This window comes from Metopolophium dirhodum, chromosome 6 (assembly GCF_019925205.1).
Source record: "Metopolophium dirhodum isolate CAU chromosome 6, ASM1992520v1, whole genome shotgun sequence".
NCBI lineage: Eukaryota > Metazoa > Arthropoda > Insecta > Hemiptera > Aphididae > Metopolophium > Metopolophium dirhodum.
Genome location: NC_083565.1, coordinates 20,366,953 through 20,382,751, shown reverse-complemented (window position 1 = coordinate 20,382,751; position 15,799 = coordinate 20,366,953). Strand labels below are relative to the sequence as shown.

At 28.5% G+C, this 15,799-nt stretch overlaps 1 protein-coding gene and 4 non-coding genes across 5 annotated transcripts; all 5 read right to left on the bottom strand.

Annotated features, from left to right (window-relative positions):
* Positions 1-4,943: 4,943 nt before the first annotated feature.
* Positions 4,944-13,350, bottom strand: LOC132946291 (large ribosomal subunit protein eL21). Its single transcript, XM_061016204.1, has 5 exons — positions 13,193-13,350; positions 12,221-12,359; positions 12,014-12,147; positions 5,721-5,850; positions 4,944-5,062 (listed from the first exon to the last, which is right to left on the bottom strand). The coding sequence occupies exons 2-5, from the start codon at positions 12,347-12,349 to the stop codon at positions 4,979-4,981; spliced, it is 477 nt and encodes a 158-aa protein (XP_060872187.1). The 5' UTR covers positions 12,350-12,359; positions 13,193-13,350; the 3' UTR covers positions 4,944-4,978.
* Positions 8,592-8,656, bottom strand: LOC132947980 (small nucleolar RNA SNORD31). Its single transcript, XR_009664976.1, has one exon. It is a non-coding gene; the product is annotated as a small nucleolar RNA SNORD31 (small nucleolar RNA).
* LOC132947978 (small nucleolar RNA SNORD31) lies at positions 9,809-9,874 on the bottom strand. The gene has a single exon (XR_009664974.1). It is a non-coding gene; the product is annotated as a small nucleolar RNA SNORD31 (small nucleolar RNA).
* LOC132947979 (small nucleolar RNA SNORD31) lies at positions 11,693-11,756 on the bottom strand. Its single transcript, XR_009664975.1, has one exon. It is a non-coding gene; the product is annotated as a small nucleolar RNA SNORD31 (small nucleolar RNA).
* LOC132947981 (small nucleolar RNA SNORD31) lies at positions 12,557-12,622 on the bottom strand. The gene has a single exon (XR_009664977.1). It is a non-coding gene; the product is annotated as a small nucleolar RNA SNORD31 (small nucleolar RNA).
* Positions 13,351-15,799: the final 2,449 nt, after the last annotated feature.

Here is a 15,799-nt window from a genome sequence, read left to right as displayed (position 1 = left end):
CGGCAGCGAGGGCAAACAACGTCAAACTGCCATAAAGTCATATTGTTCTAAACACAGTACACGCACGGTATTATATGATATAATACGATAGACCGAGAGTGAAAGAAGGGGCGAGGACGACAGTATCGCAGCGTATTATATACGATTCGCGAAGTTCGAGGTCTACAAGATTCGGTAGTTTCACTGGCGCGCCTTTGAAATAATTTTCGGATATTATTTGTCCACACTGCTGCTCATTGTAATCGACAACAAAATATACGCCGCGGGCTGAGCAATATCACGTTATATAGTCAGTTTAAGTGGGTGCACGCGTACAACCGGGGACTGAAATCGTTTGAAGTACGAAATCAAAAAGTCTGTAGTGGTATATGCTGCAGTGAAGCCGTACGAATATTTGTTATTATTATTTATTTATTTTAATGGTATAGGTATTCATGTGCGTTCTGTGCGAAAAATTTCAATGGGATCGAGAAGAGAACAATGTATATTTTTTGTAACCTAACCTAACCTAACCATTAAGAATGCACCAAATGAAAATCTATAAAAATATTTAACTTTTTTTATCACATTTTAACTTTGAAGATCTGAATTCTACACACCAGGTAGTGTATGTGTCCTATAATAATTCCCTATCTATACATTTTACATAGTAGCTGGTAATAGGTATATTATATTATTATAATATTATTTTATTTTTCATTTCATTATTACATAATAATAATAATGATAATAGGTATAATATTAATAGGTATGTATACTACTAGAATACTGAGCGTCTAGGTCCCACTAAGGAAACTTGTTCGCCCGCCCAGGAGTTCCAAAATAGCTAGATTATAGTCATAGAGTAAGAACTATTTGACAGCCGACCGGTATGATTATACTTAAATGTTAATTTATTTTACAATCGTATATACCTAGCAGTTAGTAGGTACAGTAAGGATGAATAAAAAAAGTGTGAAATACGAATAACCGGCATAAAATTTAGCCCCTGGAGCGTTATACATTAAAAATAATATAGATAAATCATAAGTACCTACTAATTACGATATCAAATGACAAATTGTATAGTAGTTGTTCGATAGTAATATGTGAATTAAAAAATGTGAGTCGCGTTGCAGCTGCTGTTTACCCAGAAATGATGTTTGTAGGTACTGGCGTAGGTACTGCGTACGTATAGTTACGTTTATTGGATTCTATTTTTGCCGTTTTCCATACATTTACTGGGAAATTCGGTAAATGATCTCTTTCCGAGTACAATCTGCGTTTAATTTGCAATCTGGCATCTGCGGGGTTCCGGTATACACGAAACTTTTTCACGTTTCTCTATTATAGCAAAAAGCGTTTTCCGAATGATCAAAACACACATCACATTGTAACAAAACCAATAAAGCTCTACAAAGCCCCGCTTGGAATATTAAACTAAAATTGATTCGTTGGTTGAATGTAATCGATGTATGTAACCCGTAGGTTTGCGCTGAAATAACCCCCCCCCCCCCCCACCCGCTTACCTATTTTGAATTATAATAATAATTTTCCTCCCTTGCGATATATTTTATATACGTGCCTATATTATCTATTATTGATATTTGATTTCATTCGGTACACTATACGTGATATATAATAATATTATATTCTGTATTGTGTATTATTTAGGTAATATACGATGATCAATATACAGTATGTCCCAGAAGTCCCGTATCGCCCTTAGTATATCCGCGGAAAATCAATATATTTAAATGCATTTTTCTTACAGTGATAAGTATGAAAATCCTGATTGAATAACATAATATTCGATTTTTTTTTTCAAAAATTCAAAAAATATCAAACCATTTTTTTAGGCAAATAAGTTTTTTAAATAAATAAAAAAAAATTTAAATTTAATGAAAATCGCACAAGTTCGAGCTAATTATTATTTTGAATTTATAAAATATCAGTGTTCCAATTTCTGATTAAAGCATGCGAATCGTATTTTGCCAAATATGCCGTATGCATAGGTAACAAAACTATTATTCTTAGAAATTCAAAATAATAATTAGCTCTAAGTTGGGCGATTTTCATTAAATTTTAATATTTTAAAATTGTCTGAAAATTATCATCAAAACTAAACATTTTGAATTTAAAATAAATAAATTAAATATCAGCTGTAACACAATTAATATGCAAATACAGTCGGAATTATGTATGTCGTGACCAAAATAGAATATTATCATACAAATTGTCCCCATAATAAGAAATAAGCAAAAAAGCCCACAATCTAAGCTTATTCTAATTACTCACTAGGCCGGAAGTCTTAACAAAGGATATTACAGCTCTATACCGGATAAAACTTAATATACTCAATTAAAACCACTTAACCCCTACCCGCATTCGTAAGTCTAGGGATTTTCTGTTTATCACGTTCACCATATTATAAATCGAAAATCCACGAACGCATGACTTTATCCTGAAATTCGCATAGACTACGTTGTCAACATTCCATGTGAAAATTGTGATCACGGAAACTCATGTCTTCCCGGTTACTGATGGAAATGTTACGAAGACAGTTAGCATTTTTGCAATACGCATATTATATTGATTACGATGGCACGTAACGGTCGTCACATATAATATAAAACCTAAATTTTATAACACAGGTTTACAACGTTATAATAACGATCGGTTAAAAGCTAATAAAAATTAAAATAACTCAATAACTCAAAAGTAACTATTTTTCTACAAGCATAAAATGGGTATAACAAAAAACAATGAGTCACGGGGAATACCACCGTACTACACATATTAGTATATTACTTGTAATTTCCGTCAGTCGTTAATAATATTAAATTGTTCTATTTTTACATGGAAAAAACAAATTAAAATTTAAAATGTTATTATAATTATTATTATTTATTATTTTAAATTTACCTGTAATTTATTTTTCAGCCAAATTGAATATTAAAAAAAAAAATATTAATCCCATTTTTTTTCTGTTTCATGTTACCAAAACTTTTAGGGTACCTGTCTTATTATAGTTAAATTAGTTTTAAGTGGCACTGTTGCTTGCTCATTTATCAGACACAAAATAAAAGAAAATTGACTTAAAAACTTCGTTTTACTTCAAACTTATTTAAGCCATATTGTGTTTATTAACCTACTTACTCTTTTTTGACACAATTTTATTTTTAGCTACAGTCTGATTAACTTGTAGCACATCATTAATAAATATGGAATTTCTTTAGCAACAATAAACGACAATCTAATTATGTTGTTTGTCAACTAACTATAAAACAATTGAGATTTTCATCAAATGTTTTTAACATTAGTAGTGCACTTCGTGATCTGAATAAAATGACATAATAAATACCAACACAATAAACATTTCATGCATGAGTCACGATTAGTCAAATAACCGTTATTTCCGTTTCTTCATTAAAATAATTTTAAACTTTTGTAGATAGTATGAAACGATTGCCTTGAAAAACAAAAGCAAAAAAAAAATTTGAATTTAAAAACCTAAATAATTATAAATTTAAAACCTATCCAAATTTAATTTAAGTTTGATAACAAACTTATTTCTTTGTAGAAACTAATAAAAATTAAACACTGATAATATCTACAATAATCTCGATAGAAGTAATATAATATTATAGATAATGTTGAGTGTAAACTGAGTACCTATCCAAATCCTACAATAAATAACTAGTAACTTCTATTTTTCATTCATTATATATTTTAATATCGTTATTACTTCTATTTTAATTTAATTATAACCAAATATATATATGTATATTGTTGTTATAGATTTACAATTTTGGATAATTAATTATTACGCCAAAGCCATATTCATAACAACGCAATCTAAATACATTCAGACCACCAATCTTATCAAATTAAATGGTTAACATACACTTGGTATTAAAATAAATAGATAAATAGCAGATAAATCTGATCGCATTGAAATATTAATTAAAATGTAATTATTACACAAAACTAACTTTTCAATATTCTAATTTTTGGGCATTTTGCATGGGTATAAGAAAAACTTTTCTCCGAAAACAATTTTTGGTTAAAACTTGAACTATTCAAGTTTCTGACACTGTTATTTGAATCTAAAAAGTTTAAAGGTGCGTGTTGTGTTTTTTCTATCGATCTTTTATCATCAATCATCGTTTACATCAAATATCCATCTAGACACTATTTCTTTTAGACACTGAAGAATTCAAGAATGAAGATACGATATTATATTACGTATCGGGGGTTACGCAACGTTGGTGGTCAAATGTTGTTCCTTGACAACTTTAAAAAATTTCACTAATTTTAATGACGAATACATTTTAATTATAATACTTACTAATAACGTGTCAAATTGTAGCCGGGATTTTAACCACAAACAAACCGAATCGATTTCACGTCTAATAATAATAATTGACGAGTTAGACGTTAAGGCCACAAGACAGACGGTCTTTAAACGGAATAATTAAATTGCGTCCGCTCAATAACGAACGTATATTTATATGTAATACACAAGAATCGTGTACAAATAAAAAAATCACACAAGCTGATGATTAAAACGCGTCAAATCCTAAATAGATTTTACCAGCGAACACGTATATAAAGAGCAAAAAATGTTGTGCAACTTCAGAGCACGTCTGCACTACTGTTTGTAAAGAATCCTGCATAATAGCGCATCGTTCGTCATGTACACGATTTTTAGGTTACATGTTACATCTCGACAGTTTTACACGATAACGAGGGAAATCTCGGTTTGTAGGAAAACTGGGAAAGGATTTAACTACAGAGATAAAAGTTGAATGGAACTGAAGTCGGCTTACTGATGCTTTTCAATGCCGGAATCCTTTCAGATGGTTATAGGAGAGGAGGATTTGTTTACACGGACCAACGAAACATTATTAATAGGAAGTGTCAAACAAGACTTTTATAATTGAAAAAAAAAAACGATAAAATGTGTTTAAATCGACATTTATATTTAAAACAGCAATTAAGCAATGAATTCATAAGGTAGAGGAGCTAAACTGATTGGATCCGTTCCTCTTACTATGTGACCTGGTCGGGGTCCTTGAGGCTGAAAACAAATTGAACAAATTAAATATATTATCATAACGATATTTAAATAAAATAACTATTATAGGTTTATACCTATTAATAATGTACAAAACAAATTTACATTTTACATTTCTTTAAATTGCCTTTTTTCAATTAACAATTAAATTATATTAACATTCAAGAACTCCAAGGCAAATATAGAGTTATCAAACTAAAAATTATAAATATCTTATGAAAATGTACTGTATTTAGAATCTAAATCACAGAACTATTAAAGGACATATTATATGGAACAATGATAATGAAAAAATACAAATAGACAAAACATAGGTTGAACTAATAGCAGCTTCATTACTACATTCAAAATCTAAAAATGTTCATAACAATAAAAGCATACCTACATCACAATAAAATAAATGTGGCCTGGTGATTGTATACAGTTAAAAAAAAGTGTTTTTAAGTCAAGCATCAGTCAGTGCCACTAGTTCCCGGATGGGCGACCACCCGGGTTCTAGTGAAATATCCTTGCCAAATATAAACACACGTGTTCTAACTAATCTTACCCTAACCCCAAAGTTAAAATAAAACCTAGGTACTGAAAATGACTACCCAATTTTAATTAATAAAAAATAAAAATAAATTGTATCATCTAAACACAATGTATCTTTTAAACTCACTTTGCGTTTAAGGCACACTCGGATTCCCTTCTTTTTAGCATCCGCAACTTTATCTTCATTTTCTTTAACGCGTTTCAAGAAATCATCTCGACATTTGGATGGGTTAACATGTTCAATACGAATGTTAATTCTAAAAAATTAAAATAAAACAAATTATTTTATCAATGTTTATATAATAGTTAATTTTTAATATAATATATTTATTTCAAGTATTTGATGTATAGATTTAGATATTCATTAAATTACAAACATTTATCAACCATGACAATTTTGGATGTATGAGATATCTACTATAAGTAATTTCCTATTTATAGGGAAACCTACAAAACTATGAGATACATTACAAGAAAAGTCATCTGGGCGACATAGGCCATTGGGATACAAGTATTATTTACATCGAGGACTTAATTCTAATAGTATTAAAACAATTATTATATTTTGTTGGGTTGAATTAACATTAAAACTACAGTTAGATATAAAAGATATAATTAGGTTATTATTTTTCAAAGTATAACATATTAGATATCAAAAAATATTTTGTTAATCATACTGAAAGTTCAAAACAATATAATTCTTTGTAATCAAACCTTTAAGGAGCGAATTGAGAATATGCAGACTAGCTGCTCAGAAACAATAAAGAATGGAAAACTGAAAATAATTTACATTTTTGAGCAATGACGTAATATTTATGTCTCATTTTTAACAATAATGCAAAAAAAAATACATCCTAAATAAGTATAATATAATATAATACATATATCGGTTTATAAGATAAAACCCTATAAAATAAAGAAAAAATATTGGTGGTAAAATTGTATATAAACGTCAAAGCTCCCCTGCAATCATTTTTAAAAATGTATACACTATACATACATATTATCATTGCTTATATAAAGTTTAAGACATTATACTAAAATATTCTTTCAGTGTTATTAGTTATTATCAATTACAAAATTACATAAATACGTTAGACTAATCTTTTGCAATCACACATCTTTATTCTATCAAAATTTAACATTCAAATATGTTCAGATTAAACCTTCAACATGACATTCAGTCTGGGGCGGTATATAATCATCATAACAATGAATACAGTACTATGGAACTACTATGGACAAATTTTAATCACATTTAACTTACAATATAACACTAAGTTTAGGATGGTAGAAACAATAGTATGATAGATAAATATATATTAATTTCATATTGCAATACATTATTTAAAATTAATATAAAGCTTAATCTGTATTAATAATACAATATTATTTAACATAATAGAAGAATGCTCAGATCAAACCTTCAACATGACTTTCAGTCTGGGGCGGTATAAAATCATCATATTATGTACTACATTACAATTGATACCTATTTGATTTATACCAATATTATTAAGTACCTACATAATATTGTAATTTATAGCATTTCGAGTTGACAAATATTCAGATCAAACCTTCAACATGGCATTCAGTCTGGGGCGGTATAAAATCATCACTATTTGTTCAGTATTAAATACCACTTATTCCAAACTTAAGAAACATGTTATTGCCTCATTTAATGTGATGGATAATATTTAATAGTCGAGAAATTTCAAGTTTACCCAGTTACCTCATGTCAACAGTACCCAAGCAACTTTGGATAATTTAAATTATACATAAAAATAATACCCAGAACCTACTCATTTTATTATATTCTAATTATTTAACAGAATAAAATTCAATAGTATATGGATCATTACTGACTAAACTAAACTTAATAAAACTAACTTATGATTAATAGAATCATACAATACATTGCCAAATATTGTGTATATATTATTTCAAACAGTTAAGTGGATGTCAGCGCACTATTTGTATTCTCTTTCTTTCCCACGCGCAACATAGACAAAATGCATTTGTGCCAAATCGTTTTTTTATGTTTTTAAGTTATCTTAAGAGTAAAATTACTCATTACAAAAAAGATAGAGTAATATTTTTGAGGAAATGACATATCGATTTCTCTAAGTATTGTTTCAAAACAATTTAAACATAATTTAAATTTACATTTTCTTGTTTATTTTGAAAGTCGAATAACAATAAAATATAAAATTGATATGTCATTCCCTCTAAAATATTATCCTCTATCTTTTTTGTTATGGGTGATTTTACTTTGAAATTACTTAAAACATAGAAAAACGATTATGCACAAATACGTTTTGTCTATGTTGCGCGTGAGTCAGAGAGAGAAAACAAATAGTGCGCTGACATCCTCTTAACTAATATTATTAATTAACATACAGAAATAAATGTCACAATATTGATAGTTACTCAGATCAAACCTTCAACATGATATTCAGTCTGGGGCGGTATAATGTCATCATGTTATATACTTATACTTAAGATGATGTGTGACCCACATGTATTGTTTCACAAGTTGATAATATATAATTAACCATATAATACATAAAATGAAAAGTAACATTTTCTGTTTTGTTGGAAATGTTTTTTTCAATATTTTAATTTTTAAATAAGTTATAAGTGTGTAGAATATTAAAATTCAAAAATGCTCATAACTCATTTCAAAGTCAAAGCATCAAAAAAACATTTCCAACAAACCGTAACAAACGTTTTTACCTTTAAATTTAATAATAGATAAATTAATTTCAATATTAAAACTAACAAAGCTAAATGAGAACTTCCAAAAGGCACATTGTCTACGTTATATACTTTTAAGATGGCAACAACACATGCGAGTTAGACGTTCTCTTAAGTCTAAATAATGTATTACCTAATTAGATTTGCGTAAGATTTATTTATAATTTTAAAATCACCATACGTTCTGTAAATATTACTCAGGTTAGGTTTTAAATTTAAGAAGATAACTTATATAATAATGAACATTCAGATCAAACCTTCAGCATGAGATTCAGACTGGGGCGGTATAATGTCATCATTATTAGTTCAGTATTTAACAGGTTTTTTTTTAAATTGTAATTGGATTATTATTTATATATTATAGAAAAACCAAATTGCTAATATAATAAAAAAAAATCTTGAATTTGATAATTATTCAGATTAAACCTTCAACAGCATAATCTTCAGTGTGGGGCGGTATTAAGTCATCCTGTTATATTTTTATTTACTTTGTCTTATATAAACACTAAACAGATAAGGATCAATAGATACAAATTATCGATAGACAGAAACTTCTCTAGATATAGGAAGATCTAGGAGTGAACTGAGCCAGTTGAATTCCTACAAATTAAAAATAATTAAGACTACCAGTCTGGTGAACAATTGACAGATTTAGGGTGGGTGGATGGCTCAGACAACCAGATAATTTTGAACCTTACACAATTTAACAAAACGTGTACAAGGACAAGCACAGAATATAACCTCTACAATCGGCAGCAGTATGACAGCAAACAAAAATGCTAAGTTCCCAAATATTGGAAATAAAGTGTTTATTATAACTCAAACTCCCAATCAACATAAATTTATATTACTTAACGACTAAACTAACTATTTAATCTTAAAATTATTTATAGTTAAACAAATATGTATGTAAAATTGGATATTTTATATAATTTAATCGTGAAGGTTCTATGGTTTATATGGTTGTTTAATAAAAAAAAAAACTACCAAACCTAATATATCCTCTAGATCAAACCTTCAGCATGAGATTCAGTCTGGGGCGGTATAAGATTATCATATTAAACTTTTATATCATTTTTTTTTTATTTAATTAAAGCATGTTTTATTAACACATACATTATAATTCAGTTAAGTTTTAGAGAAAAATATTCAGATCAAACCTTCAACAAGAGATTCAGTCTGGGGCGGTATAGAGTCATCATTTTAAGTTTATACGAATATTTATTTTATCTTTATCACCGACAAGCTTTGTATATAATATTATTTATGTGTGTTATAAAGTCATCATATTATACTTTCATTTTTTAATAATAATTATAAGCATTATATTATAAAAATATACACAATCATTGAATTAAACAAACTTCATGAACATTTATAATTTTCAGATAGAAACTTCAATTAAAAATTATACATTATTGTTATATTATATATTTATTATACACAATTTTTAGAGAAAAATGTTCAGATCAAACCTTCAGCATAAATTTCAGACTGGGGCGGTATAATGTCATCATGAAATGTTCAGAATTTTACATGGTCCTCTCTCTATGGATCAGATTTTGTTTTAATAATAATAACGATTATTTAAAATCTCTTTTAAAAAGATAATAAATAAAAATCTTGAATTGAATAACTAATCAGATCAAACCTTCAACATGAGATTCAGTCTGGGGCGGTAAAGAATCATCATTTTAAGTTTATGCATAGGTACATTTTATTTTATCTTTATCACCTACAAGCTTTGTATATAATATTTATGTGTTATGTTTATATAAAAATATTCAGATCAAACCTTCAACAAGAGATTCAGTCTGGGGCGGTATAAAATCATCATATTATTATATTTTCATTTTTTTATAATAATTAAAAGCATTATTTTATAAACATATACAAAATGCTTGTATTCAACAATCTACATGAAGAACATTTACAATTTTTAGAGGGAAACTTAAATTAAAAATTATACATTATTGACTTTCAGATCAAACCTTCAGCATGAGTTTCAGACTGGGGCGGTATAATGTCATCATGAAATGTTCAGAATTTTACATGGTCCTCTATGGCTCCAATAGATTTAATCTTAATAACTATAATACTATATGGATTATTTAAAATAGATAATAAATAAAAACCTTGAATTGAATAACTACTCAGATAAAACCTTCAACATGAGATTCAGTCTGGGGCGGTATAAAGTCATCATATTTCATTAAATTCACATTTATTAATATAAATGTAGAAACACAAACAATCCTTGTATTTAACATTCTTTATAATTTTAAGAGGAAAACTTAAAATTGATATTCAGATCAAACCTTCAACATGAGTTTCAGACTGGGGCGGTATATTGTCATCGTAAAATGTTCAAATTTAGTTGTTCCTCAAATGGACTTTATTAAAATAAAAAATAAACAAACATTTTAATCTTAGAACTACTCAGATCAAACCTTCAACATAAGATTCTGTCTGGGGCGGTATAAGGTCATCATAAATCAATCTTTTATCTTAAGAGGACATTACACAGATATCTGCTTTCACCGTCTTACAATTGCGTAACATACAAAATTATCCTCAGAAGATCACATTGGGCTCCGTTAGTTTAAAAATTAGAGTGAATTGACCCTTTATGAAACTTGATGGTAAGAACATTATCTGTGTCTGTATGTGGGGTTTTTACGATAATTCAGTTTCTAAGTGAGATGTAAATTTTTAATTTACACTATATTATGCACGCATAACTTGCTAAAAAATTGAACTGTCATAAAAACCAACATACAAACACTGATAATATTCTTACCATCAAGTTTTAGAATAGATTAGATAAGGTTTACAGTAAATTTTTAAAGTAACAGAGATAAACGTGATCTGCCAATCGTAAATTTGCTATGTTTCGCACTTGTAAGATGGAGACAACTCTTAATTAACTAGGTATAAGCTTTGTATTATTAACACATACATACATTGTAATTTAGTTAAGTATTTATAATTTTTAGAGAAAAATATTCAGATCAAACCTTCAACAAGAGATTCAGTCTGGGGCGGTATAAAGTCATCATACTATATTTTTATTTTTTTAATAATTTTTAGCAGGTACCTATAAGTTTTATTTTATAAACATATACAAAATCCTTATACTAAACATTCTCTATTTAAGCTTATAATTTATATAAAAATTTAAATTGATATTCAGATCAAACCTTCAGCATTAGATTCAGACTGGGGCGGTATAATGTCATCATAAAATGTTAAGAAATGTATAGATAGATTTCATCTCAATAAATAGATTATTCGATGTCAGTATAACCTACCTAGTATAGTTAAAGAAATTCTTTAATTTATAATTACTCAGATTAACCCTTCAACATGATATTCAGTCTGGGGCGGTAAAAAATCATCATGAAATAATTTAATTTAAAAGTTAATTGTTTAAATTCAAATTAGATTAAATATAGTGATTCATTGAGGAATGTAAACCAAAATACTTTTCTAAAACTAATTGTTTGATTCATAAATACAGAATCTCATAGCGGTTACACAGATAAATGTTTGTAATAGGTATTCTTTGTAAGGACTTAGAACTATACATTTAGCAAACATTAAACAAAAACATTTGTGTTCATAAAATTTGAGAGGTGGCTAAACTTTAAAAAAATTGTTTACCTCTTTGCAATAATACGGTTGCGGACTCTTTTATTAACAATTACTCCAAGAGCGTGTTTAGATACATTGAATACTCGTCCTGTTTTACCGTGATAGACTTTGTAAGGCATACCCTTTTGCACTGCTCCATTTCCCTAAAAATGTAACACATTTCATTAAGCCAAAACAATTTCAATTATATCTATTAAAATTCAATAAATTGTTTACCTTGATATCAACTCGATCGCCAACCTTATACACTTTCATGTACGTTGACAAAGGAATGACTCCATGCCTACGGAATCTTCTGGAAAACAAGTCCCTAGTTCCATGCCTATAACCTTTTGAGTTGGTCATATTTGATTATCTGAAACGAAAAAATATATGTAGAGGAACCTAAACAAATCAACCAAGGATCTTATATAAACTTGAAAAAACATGTCAGCACTTCAAATGTTAATCTGAATTCGATATAATAAACGTAAATTATTTAACTAAAACAAAATATACATAATTTTGTTATTTTAGTACTCAAAACATGTTATTTTATTCAACATAATAGAAAAATGCTCAGACCAAACCTTCAACATGATATTCAGTCTGGGGCGGTATAATGTCATCAGTGCATTTTGTAAATAGATAAATAAAATATTGCACAAGGCTTCAAAGTGGAGACAAATAGAATCAAACAGAACGATCATGAGGTGTACATTAAACACACATCCAAACAAAAGACATTCCACTCGTCATGATGAATCGCTGAGCGTATTGGTCAACTTGTCCACAGACCGAACACTTGCAACAGTCAATTGCATTGAAACGATGATGTGGACCCTACATATGGCCTTAATGCTATCGCTGTCGCAGAATAAAACGATGTTTGATTTGGTTAACATGTTCACGCCAATTCACCCACAAGACACCCACAAGACATTCGCTTTACGAACCAAAAATTCAGTGGCACGACGACATCCGGTTCGCAAACGATCAATACTGTCTGGATAATGGATTGATCAATCGAGAGAGAAAGATGGGGAGATCTATAACGAAATGCAGATCCAATGTATGATTGGATTTTGGGTTACGAACTACGAGGGATCATGAACGATCCGAGACGCGAATTAACACCAAAACGATACAAACCCTATAGTGAATAACAGTATTAGTTTAATTCGAAGAATATGAAAAAGTTGTACTTACTTTAGGTTTCGGTTAAAAAAAAAACCTCCTAAGCAACACAGCACGTAGACAGCGCGAAAACGTGTACGTGAAAGTAAAAGAACCGAATAGAGGTAGATTTCTTTCAGGTTATGTTGTTTAAAGTTGTATGTGTTGTTTTTTATTCGTCCGAACAACTACCGTGGATGAAACGATGAAACAATGTATTTTGTCATGGAACAGAAAAAAAATTCTTGACTTTTTTACCTTATCAGAAACATACAAGATTACATTATCGTGATGAATGATAACATCAGGTAACGTTAATGATTATAGTCTTCGGATACGTGTTAAAGACCGTGGCTGGAGGACTGCAATCCCAATGTATCAATAAAAATAATAAAATATATTCTGTAATTCTGTATAATATCAGAATCTGCGTTTGTTCACTATAATGTGGATTGACCACAGTCAATAAAAATTCGTGGGAATGTGGGATAATATGTCTAATGTCAATATCACTATAATATGTGTTAATCCATGATTACATTATTCTTATATTTTTCTGTTCTCATGACTATAATCATTAATCAATAATCATTGTTCGGGAGACTATCGTAGCCTGTACTCTGTACTCTGTAGCCACTATATTATTTTATAGTCTACTGTGTAGTTCCGACGTTCTGTACTCGGTAGTTACCTACTTCTGGCTATTGGCTACAATTAGTTACTTGATACTTCTCCTACTACAGTAGTTCGGTGCTATTAATAATAGTATAATTGATTATTAATATTTTGTTATTGATAAACTTTGAAACTAAAAATATCTGTTATAATTAATAAATAATGACGTAGTAAAGTGCAGTAACGTAACATTGGATGTCGCTAATCTGTATACTGTACCTAGTACCTACATAAAGATAATAGAGGCAATGTCGGAATTTATTATTATTAGTTAAAACTAACTTATTAATTTATTATTCATAATTCATAACAGCTGGGAGTCGGTACTTGAACAGTCTTTATACGATAAATTATAATTATTAGCTACTACTTCTTACCAATCTGGTCAAGTGGATTTTATTATATTTAAATCGCAAATTAAATGATAGTAAAATATAAATCGAAATGGACAGCTTTCATTTGCCCTGCAACAAAATAAAAGATGAATATCAAAAATGTTTCAGTTCTTGGTTCACTGAATGTTATATGAAGGGCGATTATGATGACAAAAGATGTGCCCGAAAATTTGATCAATATCAAAAGTGCCTTCGAGAAGGTATGCAAGTACATACCTTGGATATTGAAGATGTATTAAAACCTTACTTGGAAACAGAACGCATGAAGAAGTGAAGTTACAATACATTTTTTTTTTATATTATGAAACAACTAACATGTATAAAAATTAAATTAATTTAGTAAGTACTTAGGTATTTGTAATAGCTTGGAATATATCTAAATATTTCTTAATTTAGGTTCCTATAAGTTATATTAACTTTTAACTGTGGAGTAATTTTATGTAATATTTTAAGAGTATTAATTGTACGTCTGTATTAGGTATCTTTCTATTTGTGTTATACTTACTACTTAGTTATATAATACATCCAATTTTTGTCAATCTATTTATTACAACTTATATGTTCATACAATTTTGTAATAAAATCGGCTATTTATTACGAGTGCTATATTCTCTGTACCTACACTGAGTATAATACTACAAAATATATTCTAATATATTTCTAGCAGTGGCAGAAGTTTTGTTTTAAAATGAATTTTAATTCTATTTGATGTTAGTTGAACTAGTAAATTATGTTATAAAACTCTTTTAAATAATATTTTGATTGTTAATGCAAATGGAGGATATAAAAAATTTAGGATACATAACTAATAGTAGATAAGTAGTAAATTTACCAGGAGCCTAGTGAAGAATAGTTCGCTCCACCAATGAGTTTTCTTAAGATAAATAAAGTAATATTAAATTTAGAAATTATTAGACCGTTATTACCGACAACATTATGGTAAATTTAGTAGTTCCTTCGTCATATCTGTGATAAAAAGATCCCCCTAATAACCCTTTTTAAATCATATAAAAAATATTTATAAATAATCAATTAAAAAAACAAGACATAGGTAATTAATGCAATAATGCATGTATCTATTATATATATATTATAGTTATAAATAATAACAAAAGTAACTTAACTAATAATTAGTTAATAATATTAACTAATTTATAGATCCGTGGTAATGAAATAATCATAAGACAAATGATGATGGTATCTCGCACATTTTGATAAAAATGCAGAATGAAGAAGCGTCCCCTGCTAAAAATAATAGGGGTACCTACGTTAAAATTTCTGAAAAATTAGTTGGGGTACTCCGTCCCCCAAGTCAAGCACTGCATCCCTCCAAACATGGGAAGCATCAGGACCAAACACCAAAAAAATCACAAATATGATAACCCTTAAAATAAAAACAGAGTAAAATAATAACATTTAGCAAACATAGCTGTACAATAGTATTACTGCATTTATTGTATATATTTAATCAACATTACTATGAATTTATGATTATTTATTTGTTAAGATTGTTAACTTTATATACCTAGCCAACTTTTATAATATATATACTGATTTAAAATCAAAAAAA